Genomic DNA, 17,861 nt, shown 5'->3' on the forward strand with positions numbered 1-17,861 from the left:
TGATAAGTTTCAAAGGCATCTCTCTTAAAGGAAATTTGGTTTTGAAAGAGGTGCCATTCTTTAGCAAGGCTGTTTAAACGAAAACACCCAACATTTGTAGAAAGAACACATCCTGTCAAAGTTGGGAAATGCTTCTGGGGCAGTGAGACCCGTGTGAAATGAGATGCATGTTGTGAAATGTCAAAGGGAGTGAGAAGTACTGCAAAAGAGGTTGAGAAGGAGAAAATAAACCCTTTCCTTATATATTGGACTGCCAGTGTTAGGGCAAGTGCGGAGAACCTTTGGTCCTTCAGATGAACTACAACTCCCATAAGTCCCAGCAAGCATAGCCAAGGATGATGGGAATTGTAGTTCAGCAACAACTGGTGGCCTAAACATTCCTGATACCTGTGCTGTACAGATTGCATCAGGACAAGTGTATGACTACAAGCTGATCTGGTCCTTGCATTGTCCTTTTCCATCTCTTTTTAAATATGTGCAACTGCAGCTCTTGGCTTGTGAAGGGGAACTGCAACTGTAGCACCTGTTTAAGAGCCCTGCTGGATCAGACCAGAGGCCCATCCACTCCAGCATCTTGTTTCCCACAGTGGTCAACCAGATGCTAATAGGATTCCCACAAGGAGGACATGAGCACAACAGCACTCTCCCCCGCTGCAGTGTTCAGCAACTGGCATTTATTTCAGAAGTATTCCGACAATGGAGGTGGAATACAGCTATTGGGGCTAGTAGCCATTGATAGCCTTATCCTCCATGAATTTGTCTAATCCTCTTTTGAAGTCGTCCAAGTTGGTAGCCACCTCTACATCTTTATGGGAACAAATTCCATACTTTTAACTATGCACTGTGTAAAGAAGTACTTTCTTTTGTCTATCCTGAATCTTCCAACACATGCAGCTTCAAATCCAGCTGTAGAAGTTTACTTATCTAGATATTTATATCCTGCTTTTCAAGGCCCAAAGCTCTTCATGTTGCAGCTCGCAATACAGCAAGGCTTTTATTGTAATTTTGTGTTATGTACAGAACCTTGCTGTATTTTTATGCAAGTGCAGTTGATAAATATTTAAATAAATGAACAAATTCAAATATAATTTTTTATAACTGCTTTTGATATTGCATATTTGGAAAACTCATATCACAAACGTTTTTGGAAAACTCATCACAAATGCCTGTATCACAAATTTCTTTGCCAACAAACAATTAAAGAAAAAAAAATTGCCCCCCAGATTTAACCAGACATTCTCTCTCTTGATCAGACAGAATAATAATTTATTGGTGTGGATGACATTTAGTACCACAATTTTGTTACCAGCAACTTACAACAAACAAGAGGATCTTTATTTTACAAACACTGACAAAGAAATGCATTTTGTTTTGAAACTTAAAATATACCACCTTCCCCTCCTTCTCTCTTTGAATAAAGTGGGCAGTCGTTCCAGAGGGAGAAGCAAGACTGTGTTAGGCACAGTATTGATAATCACCATGGACATGTTGTCTTGTACATAATGTGGAAAATTTGGTGAAGGTCATAGTTGAGGCTGCGGAGAATTAATATAATTCAGCAGGGGGAAGAAAGAGATGAAGCACCAACCAAGTGGCAGAATGAGCAGATGTTGGCAAAGGATGAAGGCTGGCATTGATTCTACTCTGCTAAATCTGTCAGTATTCATATAATAGAAAGATAAATACAGCTAGAGCCAGAAGAGGGTATATGTGGCTTGCAATAGCATAAGACATATTACCATATTTCCTGAAGAACAAATGCAACCGGGGGGGGGGGGGGAGTGGAGAAACAGTTGCTAACTTTCGGAATCCCAGCAAAGGTTCATTCATTGGGGTGGTCCTCTTGCAGCTGCAAAATCTATGAATTGCTGCAGTGGCCTTTCACACATTAAAAAAAGTAGCACGAAAGCTCTGTGTCTCCATACCCTGAGCCAGAAATAGCCAATGTACTCCCCTTCAGATGAGGGGTTGTGTATTCATCCCGCTAGTCCCAGCCCCTATGGCCAATTATCAGGCACCATGGGAGCTCTAGTCACAGCAACTTCAGAATGCCACATTGGCTTTCCCTGTCCTGGGCTTCCGCCTTTTGCAGCTAATGGATCTTGCACAAAATCTATAGGACCTTTGCTTCCTAACATGTTTTAGATGCTGTCCACTTGTATAGTGCTTAGTTTTTAAACAATAATTATTACTATTGTCATTACTGGGATTGCTTCATTTAAGCAGAGTTGGGAAATGCAAGACCAGCTTTAGGTTAGAGGAGGCAGTTGGCAGAATGCCTTCCAGAGGTCCCCCTTCCTATGCCAGGGGTTCCTGGTGGGTATACCTGGTGGAGGCAGCAGCAACAGAAAGCTCAATCCCAGTGCTGCCATTTTAATTTTCCAGAATGCGTTTGGTGTAACATTGCTCCAGGAAATTGACATGGCATTTCTTGAACCCAGCTGCTTTTTCAAAAGGAGGGGCAGTGCAGGCATCAGCCCCTGCCCACCTGTCAAATTTGGCCCACAAAGCAAATCCTGCTAAGGATGTGGCCCATGGAGCCAAGAGGGTTCCCCACCCCTTGCAGCAAGCTAAACCTTGGCCTAGGACTACACTGACCCCAAAAGCCTGGAAGGGAGCAAAGTGTCTTGGATCTCCTTGGGAGCCAACCCATTCGCACTAAGCCCTGATTTGGCTTAGCGTGACATGCAAGTGGGGCCTGTGGGTTAAGGTGTACACAAACACACCCCTACCTACCTTCAAGCAAAAAAGGAAGGAGTAAAGCAGTGAGATCAGAGGGAAAGAAAATGCATCAAGTGTGGATAGTAACAAGGAGCTAGAATGTATGCAAGATAAGTGCAGTCAAAGCTCTCTGTGCTTATTGTGCATACACTCAATAACTGCACTGTCACTATCCTTTTTGCATTTCATTTCCCTCTGACCTCGCCACTTGCTACTCCCCCTCTGCCCACTTACTACATCCATCTAGGGCTGAAGATTACCCTTCATCTGGTAAAGTGGAGCCTAATCTACAAACATTTATGCCATAATAAAATGTGTTATTTACGGTACCACAAGAAATAAAAGCAATAAAATACAATTTTTTAAAATAGGAATATTTCATGTGATGCTGTCTTCAACCACAAATCCACAGACATGCCACCGACCACCTGCATGAAGCTCGCGGACCACAATTTGGGAACTCCTGGGCTAAAGTGTTTGAATAGGTGCTACTTCCAATTTCTGTCAACCCGTCAATCCTTACCATGCCACTGTTGGGACAGAATCCTGCACAAAATCTAGATGAGCTTCAGGACCTCTGGCTTCAAGGGGATTAAGCACACATGGCCACCTCAGACTGTCCCTATATTGCGGAAGGGATTCAATTACATCCTGAATATTTAGTTTTTGTGCAACGAAAGTGAATCTGCTAAAATGTGCGGGATAGCAATCAACTGAAGGGAAGACATCCAACTTCCAGCAAATCAGGACGAATGCTTGTTGCTGTATAACCTCCCTGCAAATAAATCGGAACAAACGCTCAGTGAAAAGTGGACTTCATGTAACCTCCATGTTAGCTTTGTGCAAACAAATGAAGAGGAATGCCTAGTAAAAAGGTCATCTGAGGCAGCCCCCGACCCTGTTAGGTTTTCTTTACCAAGCCTGTCTTGCTCTACCCAAGCTTGGGTAGGCTCTTCCATGGACCAACACTGCAGCCTATTTGAATTGCATTTCGTCTACATTTAATTAACTTGTTTGGAATGCACAAGGGCTCCTGTGCTATTTCCTTTTACAAAAACAGAAATCCATCATTGGAAACATTATTTTCACTCACGTCACTAAAACCATACAAAAACCAAGCAGTCCAGGCAACTCGAGTTTTCTACAAAGATGAAGCATGACATTCTTCACAACATGGCCACTATGTGCCTTGTCAGAAAGACAGCAGCATGTCCACCAGCTGGGCTGACTCCAGCAGGCAGCAGGCTTGAGACCAACTGGGGGGAGGGGGAGGGGAGGCATTCAGAAGGAACCTGCATAAAGGCTTTAAAGGAAGCCACCACCCACTCTTTGCCCTCTCCTTGGCTGACTAACCCTGCAATAGGATTTACTCCTGAGTAGGGATGGATGGGTCTGTCAATTTCTCCTTTTCCTAGTTCCTAAATTCAGTTCTCCACATTTTTGTAAACACTGCATATTTCAAAGGATGGCTCTGTTTTGGTTCTCGTATTGTTTTGGAAAGTGTGAATTCACCTTTAAATGAGAACTAAATTGAATTTCTCCTCTGTCCCTACTTCTGAACAGACCTAATTAGGGTCACACTGTAAATCTGCAAATTAATTTGCACAGAAACCTCTAGAACAAAGTGGCATATGGCATGGCTCACTTATGTCAATCATCCAGGCAGGAGATTCTGGGATGCTCCCTCAGTTTACTCCACAACCTCCTCTGATTAAAGGTCCCCATTGATTGTCTCTTTTACCCTGCTCCACCGCACAAATTCCAAAGGTGCACCTTGCTGACAGACTGGACTGAAACATATCAAACTTCTTGTAAGGCTAACAATATCTCCACAAAGCTAAGCAAGCAAAACTGCATGACAAACATCTTACCTACACATTTGAGCAATACATGGAATATTCTGCAAGGGCTTTTACTTAGCCAGGATTGGTCTGAGACTGGACACGGACTCATTGAAAAAAGAGAAAGGGTGCACCTGTTACGAACATCTCAAGCAAATTCCCCTTTCTGCAGACCAAATTTGTGACTCAGTTCCCTAGCTTTCTCAGAATAATGTGCTTCTCATGTAACCCCTTCCCACATTAGTAGCACAGAAGGACCTTCTAGTATTAGCCCATACCCTTGATCAGAGCCCTGTGCATGTTCTCGATAACACATTTCCCCATTCACTTCCAAGGAGGTGGCAATTGCAATCCATCTGCTAATACCAAAGCATAGGGTACAACTCAGCCAACGTCAAGCAATTTTAAGCCCTATGGAATCCAATGGGAGAGATTTAAGTATATGCTTAACTTTCATTGAAAACAAGTTATGCAACCCAGTCCCATGCATGTTGACCTATAAGTAAATCCCACGGTGATAATAGGAAACTGCCTTATACTCAGTCAGGCCAGAGGTCCTTCAATATTGTCTACACTGACTGGCAGTGACGCTTCACAGTTTCAGTCTTTCCCAGCCCTATCTGGAATACCAGGGATCGAACCCAAGACCTTCTGCATGCAAAGCAGTTCCTCTACCACTGAGCTGCGGCTCTTCCCCAAGGGAGCTTACATTCCCAAATAGGAGTGCATAGGATTGCAGCCTTAAACATGCTTAACTTGCTGGCTTGTGCCAATCATTTTCCACAAATTAATTTTTAATGTTAATTTATTTTTTATTTATTTGTTACATTTATACCCCGCCTTTCTTTTCATGATAGAAAACCAAGGTGGCTTACATATGGTTCCCAGGCAGTCCTCAACCAGGCATTGACCAGACCAAGACCTGCTTTGCTTCAGCAAAATGGTGGTCTCAGGTGCCTTCCCACCATAGCCTGGAATCATTTATGTTTATGTCAAAACCACACCAGTCAACCATATTTGGGGAGAGAGAGAATTTCAAAGGATTGTATGTATTTCCGATAGGTGCAAGAGTATAGGTGAGAATTTTGTAATTAATAAAGAGTTTAATATTGAAGAAGTTTGCTTTGCCTTTTAATTTTTACAATGAGTGGCTCCCTTTTGCTAATTAAACACACACACACGGCTCTTGGGTTGAGAAAGCTATGGTAGTTCTTATCACAGTCCTTTAGACTAGGCCTGCCCAATCTATGACTTCAAAGCAAAAATTAAAGAAACCCAGCCACATATTTTAGCCTATGTCAAGAACCCCAGGGAGGCAGCAAAAACAGATTCTATATGACTTGGTGGGCTATGTTCAAGTCACAAAGCAGCACAGGAGGGATGTGTGTGCAAAGTTGGTCGCATGAAGTTTCTCCACATTTTCCATTGCTACCACCACTTGTCTTGTGATGGTGGTGACAACATCAACTGTACTCACTGAAGTCCTGAGTGCTGTGTGTGTGTGTGCGCTTTTTTTTTTAATTATCCATCAGACTCCAGAGTGAGGGAAAACACAGCCCTCACTCTGAACTGGCTTCACAACAATGTCATTTCAAGTGGAATCATCAGAATGAGGGCAAGACTTCCAATCTTCACTCTGGAGCCTAGCAGGTTTAAAAACAAACAAACCACTAACCAGCAGCTGCAAGCACAATTGCCACCATGGGTAAAGTTTGCCCTGTACTTTGCTGCTCTTTGGGTACAGGGTGGTAAAGTTAGCAGGGAACATTTCGACTCGGCACCAAGTTGTGCAGGCCTGCCTCAGCTCAGAACCACACCAGGTTGTATGGCTTGGAATAAACATTTTCCAACTGAATGCTACTTGAACAGGTCCTAACACCCAAGCACCAGTGGTGGCTTGTAGGGGGACAACAAAGGACAGTGTGATCTCAGTGGCAAGTGTGCTTGTCAGCACAGGGATGTGGCAACAACAAGGGAGCTCCAGGTGAGTGGTGGGATCTGTTAATTTTGGTTCTTGCAGTGTCTCATGCTTCCAATCTGATATTCGGTTCTCCATGTTTCTGCAGCAATTTGCTATTTTTTTCTTTTAAAAGTTCTCATAAAAATTCTTCAGCATTTTAGTGCCAATTTCGCCAAATATAATGCATTTTTGTTATGTTATTTTCACTAGTTAATTGTTAAGCACATTTACCCTTAATATATGCATTTTGCTAAATACTGTTTGGTTGGATACCAAACAGTTGGATAAATACAAATTTGGAAAGATGGCTGTGTTTGGGTTCTATTGTTTCGGAAAATGCCTATATGGCTTTAAATGCGAAGTGAATACAAAATTTTCCCATCACTAGCAAAGGCCACCATCCTTTGACTTCACTGTCAACGCCTTGTCCTGTTCCTACAAGCACGTTGCTAATAAGATCTCTTCTCCTGCCTTCCCCCTTATGAGCCCCCACAGCAAAACATCATGACAAAAGTCATCTCTTCAAGCAGACATGGACCTTCTATGAAGCAACACAAGGACATAAGAAGCAACCCACCAGCAAATGAGCATGTAATGGATAGTTCTATAAAGTGACTCCTCGTGGGATATGATGGCAAGATGATGGTTGGTCCTTTGTTGAAATGTCAGCATCACACACAATGCCTTTTTGGCTTCATGCTGGTTCTCTCTAGACACAGTGGACAGTGGACCTAATGAATGCCATCTCTCCATGAGTGTCGAGTTAATGGCTGCCATCCACTGAAAAAGATATCCTTGGTCACTGGAGATTATGAAACCCTTCAGGAAACAGTTTTGGACAAGGGTGTTGTTATCATTACAGGTTAGCCAGGAAGAAGATGGTGTAAGTATCCTTCCAAATCTCCCATGCTAAGCCTCCAGGATCATTTCTTACCTAATGTAGTGAGGCATGGCGGACAATGTCACTAAGGGGAGTGCCTCGGACAGCCTGAGATGTAAGAACCATATCACCTCTCACTTAGGATATGCAACGTTTTTAAAAAACAGTGTCTGCTTTGGCTCTGCAACACCATCGTTCCCAGCACAGAGGCCATTGTTAGCACCTCCCATCTTGTTAGTCCAATGTGATTTGCTGAGTATGTTGCCATTGCTCACATCACAAAGAACAAACCATGTTGATTGTGTTGTAAACAAATTTTCATTCCTTGGTTCTGTCCAGCCTGATACTGCTATGGTTTGTGCTTGAAATGGGCTTCCACTGTGAAGGGGAGAAGGACAAACAAACAAAAACTGATCAAAACATTTACATGTAAGTGATGGCTGCCATCCCAAATGATCAACGATTAGTGGCTAACCCACGGTTTGAGCACTAAGTGCACATGCAGCCAATGTCATAAAGCTCAAATGTTTGGTTAGGTTACTTGATTAAAACACTTTTGATCGATTACAAGGGCATCCTGCTTAATGGGACAACCCTTTTTTAAAAGACATTTTAAATAACTGCAGACAGCAGCCACAAATTTATCTTAGGAGGAAATACCTCTTTTAAGACGGTTCATATGCCAAAAACAAAGAATTTCTTCCCCTTCAAAGGTTTATTTCCTATGCAGATTGAATCGATTAATTAATTGCTTGATTAAGGATAAATCAGACAATAAATCAACCGATATTTTTAAATGGCTGGCAAGCTTAGCTCAAACAAAAAATGCCCCACCTGCAATTTGAAACAGGTCAGTTGCAAGGAACTTGGCACCACAGGATTTATCTCAAGATGAAACTGGGCCCCAAGTTCTATATCAGCCTTGTCCAACCTTTGGGCCACAGATGTTGCTGGACTGCAACTCCCATCAGCCCCAGCCAGCATGGCCAATGGTCAGGAATTATGGGAACTGTAGTCCAGCAACATCTGTGGCCCAAAGGTTGGACAAGGCTGCTCTATATCATGCATTACAGGAAGTTTAGATTTGTTAAGTAAGTGATGCATCTATTTCAGTTCCCTCCACCCACCCAAAAATACGTTTGGGGAAATGTGTGGAGAAGGTGCCATTGGTCAATGGTGGAATAGGAATGTAGGAAGCTGCCTTATACAGAGTCAGACCATTGGTCCATCTAACTCACTACTATCTACACCAGAAGTTCCCAAACTGTGGTCCGTGGACCACCAGTGGTCCACAAGCTTTATTCAGGAGGTTGGCGGTATATCTACATTAAATATTCATATTGATTTTTAATTGTATTTTTATTGCTTCTTTTTTTTCTGATACCATATTAAAATGTGAATCTATACCATTTATTTCTATACAACGAAGCAGTAGAAGCACAATGGGAAATCACAGAGCATCTGGCACAGCACATTACAATATCCACATCAGGGAGATAAATCATGAAGTGGTCCACCCAGACCAACAGCAATTTTCAAGTGGTCCATTTGGGGGGGGGGTTAAAAGATTTGGGAACCACTAGTCTACACTGACTGGTGGTGGTTCTCCAGGATGTCAAACAGGTCTCTCCCAGCCCTACCTGGAGGTACTGGGGATTGAACCTGGGACCTTCTGCATGCAAAGCAGATGCTCCACCACTGAGCTATGGCCCTTCCCTCAACCACGTTTTTGCATGCAGAAGGTCTTGGGTTCAGTCCCTGTCACCTCTAGTTAGAAGGATCTGCAAGCAGGTGGTGGGGAAGGTTAAGGCAGCTTCCTAGGTCTTTCCCCCTCCTTCCAAGCCTACCCACCAAGTGGGGAAACCCATGCTGCCCTTTCCAGGGCTTCGACGCTCCCATTAGCAGCAAATGCCCCAAACATTACCACCGAGTGATGGCCCACTCCCAGTCATGTTACATCCCCTCACCTGCATATTCCTGTGGCAACATGGGCCTACTTATCACTTTCTGGAAAGCTGAAATCCACTCCAGCTGATCACTTTCCGTCTCGCAGGCAAAAAGAAATTTCCTGTCTGGGGTCACGATGGTTATTCCGTGCTGCCAGTGGTTTCCCTGGATAGACGGTGGGAGCCCTTCTAAGACCTTGTAGCTGTTTTCTTTGCTTCCAATGAAAACTTCGCCCCTTGCAAAGGCATCCTGTGCAGATGACAAAGCAAAAGATTCTCAGCACAACTTCAAGGCATCAGCATTTTTTTCCAGAGAGACAGAGATTATCACTGTGAGTTTTGCTCACAGAATCATAAAATGTATGTAGAAAAGATCTCAAACGCGGAAAGGATGGATGTTTGACAATGGAATCAGTTACCTAGAGGAGTGGTAGTTTCCCTCACTGGAGGTCTAACAGAGTCTGAACAGCTATCTGTTCAAGTTGCACTATCTCTGGATCAAGCAGGTGGTTGAACTAGATGGCCTATAGAGACGTAAGGAGGTAGTAGTTTCTATCCCATCCTGTGTTTGTCACAATCAGCACTGTTTCCGTTCCGCTAGTTTGTCTTATGCTAAAACCTACATTATTCATCTTACTAACTGAATTGTATTCAGCTAACTTTTTTCCTAGAGTAGACCTGTTTAAACTAATAGACCTAAGTTAGTCATGTCCAATAACTTCAGTTGAATCTACTCTGAGTAAGACTATCATTGAATACCACCCACTGGAATTAAATACAGTGCATTTCAATGGAAGGGCAATGTCAAACAATGCAGAAAACATAATTACTTACACAACGTTTGCAGACTAAAAAATGATAGTGAATACTACTTGTATTCACATGCATAATTTTCATTCCTGACCTTGGACAAACATGCAAATTGCGGCAATTTTTACTCCCATTCCCAACGGAATACTCTGACATCCCTACCTGGAAGTCTACTTCTATTGCTATGATTCTGCATTGCACCAAATATCTCCTGATTTGAAGTTGCCTTCATCTGTGGAGATGTAAGAATATAAGGAGAGCCTGCTGGATCAGACTAGTGGCGAATCTACTCCAGTATCCTGTTCTCGGAGTGGCCAACCAGATGCCTTGGGAAGCCAGCAAGCAGGACCTGAGCACAGCAGCACTCTCCCCTCCTATAGTTTCCATCAACTGGTATTCAGAAGCAGGCTGCCTCTGACTGTGGAGGGTGAGCATAGCCACCATGGCTAGCAGCCATCTCCCATGTGTTTGTCTAATCCTGTTAAAGCCATCCAAGTTGGTGACCATCACGGCTTCCTGTGGGAGCGAATTCTGTAATTTAACTACACTACGTAGATAGCAATGGGTGAACTCCACTCCGTTCCATTTGTAATCACTTTGATATTTACGAGACTTTCATTGTAAGCAGACTTGGACTAAAGGCACATTTGAACTTTTGTGCAAAGTGCTTCTGTGAGGGATAGTTCATCTGTCAATTTTGGCTTCTCTCCGTTTCTCATTTTTCCAATCTTCAGTTCCCACATTTCCACATCAGTTTGCAATTTTAAAAAAAACTCCTTATGAAAGTTCATCAGCTTTTGTCTCTTAATATAATATTTTATGGAATTTTGCTTAATGTAAAATTTTGCAAAGCAATTTCCCCAAATATAATACATTCTTATGCTATTTTCACCACTACATGCTTTAACCCATTATATGTGTTTTTGTACACATTAGTTAGCTGGAGAACTGTACAGTAGGGCCCCACTCAAATGGCGGGTTACGTTCTGGACCCCCGCTGTAAAGCGAAAACCACTGTAAAGCGGAACTCATTTAATAGAATGGTGTGCAATGCCCAAAAACCACCATAAAAGCAGAACAAGCGCCGTATCAGTGGGGCTTTAGTCTAATTGTGTCTAATTGAGACCGCTGTATTAGCGAATCGCTGTAAAGCGAAGCGCCGTAAAGCGGGGCCCTACTGTACTGCAAAATTCTGAGCATATGAATTTTCGAAGGATGGCTGCAGCTGGGTTCATTGTTCCAGAAAGTGTGAATCAGGAATGTTCATATTTAAATGTGAATTGAATTGAATTTCTCACTGCACATATTTTTCTGCATGTGCCTATTAACAACCTGGACGGCCTTGGCACTGACTGCACACAAGCCAACTCTCCTTTTATGTTATCCCTGTTCATGCATTATCACCATCATGCCATAGCCCTATCCACATACAATGATCAGGTGCTCATATGCTGGGATTTCTCTGGAGACAACTATGTGCAATGTGCAGGTGCTGCAGGAACAAGGTGTGATGCTGGAAGTAGGAACGGAGGGAGTAATTCAATTCTGTTCACATTTAAAGGTGAATTTACCAAATTTGTACTTTCCAAAACAATACGCAAACAGAAACACAGCCATCCTTCAAAATTTGCATTTCTCCAAATTTTCCAAGGCAGTTCTCCAGACAGGTAACATGTACAAAAATGCATATATTAGGGTAAAATATGCATATAAAAATGTAAATGTACTGCCCTCAAGTTAATTCCGACTTATGGCGACCCTATGAAGAGGGTTTTCATGAGGCTGAGAGGCAGTGACTGGCCCAAGGTCACCCAGTGAGCTTCATGGCTGTGTGGGGATTCCAACCCTGGTCTCAGAGGTTGTAGTCCAACACCTTAACCACTACACCACACTGACTCTCATAAATGCATATATAAATAATAGGATACAAAATGCATGATACTGGGGACAATGCTTGCAAAATGGGTATGTTGGGAGAGATTTGCACTAAAATGCTGACAGTTTCAGGAACCTGATAAATAGATATTGAAATGTGGAGAACTGAAGTTAAGATTGGAAAAATGAGATACTAAAGTGTGCATACACATGTATATATTAGTGAAAATAACATGCAAAATGCATTCTATTAGGGAAGATTGCTTTGTAAAAATGTGTATATTAAGAGACATCACTGGTTATAAAGAGATAGGGAAATGTTCCTGAAATGAAACGCTCCTCCATTTCCCCCGGATTCCAAAGGCCTGACACCATCGCCCATCTTCAGCGTGACTTTGATGCTTATGATAAAATATTACTGTTTCCAATAGAAAACCTCCCCCATCCTATGAGATGACAAAGTGATCTCAGATTTGCTGGCATAACGCCCCTGCCCTTTTGTTGGAAGTGGGGCAAGAGCAACTCCTGTTTTGTTCTTTTGTTTGTGTTCCAGAAGGGAGATAGAGTTCAGGTCCTCCAGATGGATAGGCTTGATTACCTTTACCTGTGCTGCTCTGACGGACTTCCTTTTGTCGTTAGACTGATACATCTCAGGGAAGCTTATCTGCCCCTCCTTCTTCCGCCCTTTCCTCTCTTTTCTTCTTCGACTGTCCGAGAGAGAGGAGACACCTTTGTCTCTGCTCTCTCTCTCCTGAGCCATGAGGGCAACTCCCAGACCTGGGCATTGCATCTGCTACTTAGTTAGTCAGTTAAAACTAGGTATGGCTTTCCTAACTACTATGGTAAGCAGTGGTAATGCAGCCGAAGCTCTGCTCATGGCCAGAGTTTGATTCCAACGGAAGGAGGAAGTCGAATCTCCAGTAAAAGGGGTCGAGGTCCACTCAGCCGTCCATCCATCCGTGGTTGGTAAAATGAGTACCCGGCATATGCTGGGGGGTAAAGAAAGGCTGGGGAAGGAACTGGCAATCCCACCCTATATATACGGTCTGCCTAGTAAACGTCGCAAGATGTCACCCTGAGTCAGAAACGACTCGCACTACAAGTGCGGGGACACCTTTACCTTTATGTACTTCTATAAATAAAGTAGCTTTTCTTATTTTACTCAGTCTTAAGTCTCAGTGATCTCAATGCAGGATAAAAGCCTGCCACTTAGGTAAATGCAAACGCACATTTCAGACCGTTGACGTTCTCTGCTAGCATTTATACAAATTTTCACAACAGTCTTCACTAATTTGTATGGCAAGATTTGGGGGCTACGATTTGCTTCAGCCATCAACTGAAAACTACATTTCCTATTGTACTCTACCCTTTCTCGTTAAAGGCTTCCTTTAAAACATATCCTTTCACTATGAATGAGGGGACTAATTTACTCAAAAGGCTATCCCATTTTTTCAGCATCCTGATTCCCAGCATCTGTGACAGAAGCGACTTCACAGAACTATACAGCCAAAAAAGAAATGCTGCAACTTCTGACTAATTTATTCCACTGTCCATCTGTTCTCAAAGTTAGATTTCTTTTTTTCTCCTGTTCATCTCCATCAATCTGCTCATCTCCAACTTGAGCCTAATAAATGTTCTCCAGTCTTCGCTAAGAATGGATAAAAACGTAAGAAGAGTCCTGTTGCTTCAGGCCCAGTGGCCCATCTAGTCCAGAATCCCACAAACAGGACAGGAGAGCTAAGGCACTCTCTCCACCTGTGATTACCTGCAAGCAGATGGATCAGATGGATTGCTAGTCCATGCAATCTTATATGTTTGTTGTAATCAACTTGAAGGCACATAATGACTTATGGCAACCCTATGAATCAGCGACCTCCAATAGCATCTGTCATGAACCACGCTGTTCAGATCCTGTAAGTTCAGGTCTGTGGCTTTCTTTATGGAATCACTCCATCTCTTGTTTGGTCTCCCTCTTTTTCTACTCCCTTCTGTTTTCCCCAGCATTATGGTCTTTTCTAGTGAATCAGGTCTTCCCATTATGTGTCCAAAGTATGATAACCTCCGTTTCATCATTTTAGCTTCTAATGATAGTTCTGGCTTAATTTGTTCTAACACCCAATTCTTTGTCTTTTTCACAGTCCATGGTATCTGCAAAGCTCTCCTCCAATACCACATTTCAAATAAGTTGATTTTTCTCTTACCCGCTCTTGTCCAACTTTCACATCCATATATAGAGATAGGGAATACCATGGTCTGAATGATCCTGACTTTAGTGTTCAGTGATACATCTTTGCATTTGAGGACCTTTTCTAGTTCTCTCAATTCTGCCCTCCCCAGTCCTAGCCTTCTTCTGATTTCTTGACTATTGTCTCCATTTTGGTTAACGACTGTGCCAAGGTATTGATAATCTTTGACAAGGTGAATGTCCTCATTGTCAACTTTAAAGTTACATAAATCTTCTGTTGTCATTACTTTAGTCTTCTTGACGTTCATCTGTAGTCCTGCTTTTGTGCTTTCCTCTTTAACTTTCATCAGCATTCATTTCAAATCATTACTGGTTTCTGCTAGTAGTATGGTATCGTCTGCATATCTTAAATTATTGATATTTCTCCCTCCACTTTTCACATCTCATTCATCTTGGTCCAATCCCGCTTTCCATATGATATGTTCTGCATATAGATTAAACAAATAGGGTGATATAATACTCCCGTCTCACACCCTTTCTGATGGGGAACCAATTGGTTTCTCCATATTCTGTCCTTACGGTAGCCTCTTGTCCAGAGTATAGGTGTCCTGCCCAGAGATGAAGGAACCAGACTGAGGTGATGTTTGCTCTTTTTCTCATTTTATTAATGTGATGGTCACATCCAAAGTGGCACGCCTCATAAACCTGTCTACTCTGACTCACTACTTTCCCTAACTAATCTACCTAAACAGTCTCTGCAACGTGTGGGGAGAGTTGAATCAGCACGAGAGTCTGGGAGGGCACCTGCTTAAGTAGGGAAGGTCTTTGCGCGTAGACGGCAGCTCCACCGGAGTTCCACCCTCTGAAAGTCTCTCTCCTCGCGCAGGGCAAGGGGAGCAAGCCTCTGATGGCCCATCCAACAGCAGGGCTTTCCTAGGTTACAGCATGACCTCAGGAAGCAAGAAGCTGGTTGGTGGGGAAGCGTTTGAAGTGCCATTCAGGGATTCCTGCATGGGCGGGGTTAGAAGGCGCGAAGGGTCGCTTCCCAATAGTTCAGGTGGGGAATTCGCAGGCGGCACTGGACCTGCATCAATAGGGGTGCTGGCAGAGTCCCCCCCCCTTCAACGCCTCCAGGGATCTCATTCTTGTCTGACTCCTCTCCCTGATCTAACTCCCCTAGCGCCTGCTGCCCCCGCTAACACTACCTCCTCTTTCTTGGTAGTGCCAATAATGATAATGTTATTTGTTATTTAATTTTTGTAAATTGTGTTTTATTGTATTTTTGTTGTATTCTTATACCTGTGTTTATTTTTCTTAGTAAGCTGCCTTGAGAGCCTTTGGCCGAAAGGCGGGGTATAAATAAAATTTAATAATAACAACAATAACAACAACAACAACAACAACAACAATAATAGTTCTCTTTGTCCCAATGCACTAGTCGCTGTATTATTGCATTTAGGGTCTGACCGTGTTTCTATCTCCTTTTGTTTTCCTTCTTTCTTTAACCATTTTAAGAGTTTCGTCAGTCATCCATTTAGGTCTTTCTTTTTAGCTAGAGGTATTGTCTTTTTGCATTCTTTCCTGATAATATCTCTGACTTCAATCCATAGTTCTTCTGGTACTCTATCAACTAAATTTAAAGCCTCAAATCTGTTCCTTATTTGATCTTTATATTCTTCTGGGATGTTATTTAAATTGTATTTTGGCATTATGATTGCTTTGTTGTTCTTCTTTAGCTTTACTCTGATTTTCAATATGACCAGTTCACGATCTGTACCACAGTCTGCTCTTGGTCTTGTTTTTGCAGAAAGTATGGAACTTCTTCAACTTCTGCCACCGATTATATAATCAATTTGATTCTTATATTGACCTTTTGGTGATGTCCACATGTACAGCCATCTTTTCAGCTGCTCAAAAAATGTGTTTGCAAGAAACAAATTATTGGCTTCACAGAATTCAATAAGTCTTTCTCCTGCTTCATTTCTGTCACCTAAGCCCCATTTCCCCACAATTCCTAGTTCTTCTCTGTTCCCTACTTTTGCATTCCAGTCCCCCATGATTATCAGCACATCTTGTTTTGGTGTGTGATCAATTTCTCCCTGTACTTCTGCGTAAAATCTCTCAAGTTCCTCTTCTTCTGCGTTTGCCATTGGAGCGTTGACTTGGATGATGGTTATGTTAATAAGTTTCCCATTTAATCTCATTGATACCACTCGCTCAGACCTTGCGTTATAGCTCCTAATTGCTTTTGCTACATCACTTCTCACTATGAAAGCAACCCCATTTCTTCTTAATTTCTCATTTCCTGCATAAAATATTTTGTAGTTGCCCGACTGAAAATGTCCTATTCCCGTCCATTTTAATTGACTCATGCAAGTATGGTAATGTTGATACGTTCCATTTCTTGCTTGACAGTTTCTAACTTTCCCTGTTTCTACATGTATGCAATTTTGTATTAAATACTGTTTTATTGCAATGGATGCATTTGTAAGCATGTTTTTTTCCCTAAAATACACTTTTTATTAATGCATTTTGGTAATGGACTGAGAGTACTTGGGGAGACCCACATTCAAACCTCTACTCTGCCATGAAGCTCCCTGGTTGACTTTGGGCCGGTCACTGTCCCTCAGCCTAACCTACCCGGATTGTTGTGAGGATAAAATGGGAGGGGGGAGAGAGAACCACGTATGCAAGCTTGAGCTCCTTGGAGGAAAGGTGGGACAGAAAAGCAACCATAATTAAATAAATAAATCCAACTGTGTTGCAACATTCAGAGAAGTGTGAACTCCAAACAATAACTAAGACCCAAAAGTGCAAATCAGGTTGGTTTCCTTAAAAATGGGGACTGAACAGAATTCTGCTCCATCCCTAGTGTTTGCTGACCCATTTTATTTTTATTTAGAAAATGTATAAGCCAGCTGATCAAAAAGCTCACTAAGTAGTATACAAATAAAACTGGAGACAAAACACAGCTAAAAAACTGTTAAAACTAACCCATTAAAACTAATCAGTTAGAACTAGCCAATTAAAAACAAATATACATAGAACCATCCTCATTAAAAACCAAAGTAAAAGTGCTGTGGAACTTTGGGACCCTATGCTGCAAACAAGTTTTGAAGTTCCCAGTCCCTGAACCAGTCTGAAACCAAGGGAAAAGATGGGCCTTACCAGAGGATCTTTAAAATACATTAGCCTTCGGTCATCCATGGTGAACCAACGCTTCTTGAAGCCTTCTGTTTGCTAACAAGTGGGAAAGAAGAATTAAACAGTGGGGGAAATTGGCCCAAAGAGACAAATGAAAACATATTTATGGAAATACTCTGGCTGTTCTTAACAGAGTTAACAGGGAAGAACTGTGTCAACAATTTAGAATCCTTTATTACAATAAAGTAATAATCATATATACAAACAGCCCAGTATAAATCTTTATTAGGACAACTCTTGTACAGTGTATTTCAACTCAAGCCAAATGCATTTAGACACAAAAGGTTGTATCAAATGTTAGTCCTACTCAAAGTACACCCATTTAAATTAACAGACATGAGTAATATTACCATCAGTGGGTCTACTTTGAGTAGAATTTGTTTGGATATAACTCAAAGGTCTTAACTAATTTTTAATTTGTCTTGGTTATGTCATCTGC

The 17,861-nt window shown here is 42.1% G+C and overlaps 1 protein-coding gene across 2 annotated transcripts in view; it reads right to left on the reverse strand.

Annotated features, from left to right (window-relative positions):
• Nucleotides 1-1,120: 1,120 nt before the first annotated feature.
• The window catches only part of ADAP1 (ArfGAP with dual PH domains 1), a 113,291-nt gene continuing 96,550 nt past the window's right edge, over nt 1,121-17,861 (reverse strand). Inside the window, exons 9-11 of one of the 2 annotated variants that reach the window (XM_061600470.1) lie at nt 17,387-17,458; nt 9,370-9,598; nt 1,121-1,535 (exon numbers count right to left, since the gene is read on the reverse strand). In XM_061600470.1, the coding sequence (XP_061456454.1) occupies nt 1,456-1,535; nt 9,370-9,598; nt 17,387-17,458 (381 nt within the window). In that variant the 3' untranslated portion in view covers nt 1,121-1,455. Of the gene's footprint in view, nt 7,781-9,369; nt 9,599-17,386; nt 17,459-17,861 lie in introns of both variants that reach the window. The other variant, XM_061600471.1, reaches the window with a different exon arrangement.

This window comes from Rhineura floridana, chromosome 17 (genome assembly GCF_030035675.1).
Source record: "Rhineura floridana isolate rRhiFlo1 chromosome 17, rRhiFlo1.hap2, whole genome shotgun sequence".
NCBI classification, from domain to species: Eukaryota; Metazoa; Chordata; class Lepidosauria; order Squamata; family Rhineuridae; genus Rhineura; species Rhineura floridana.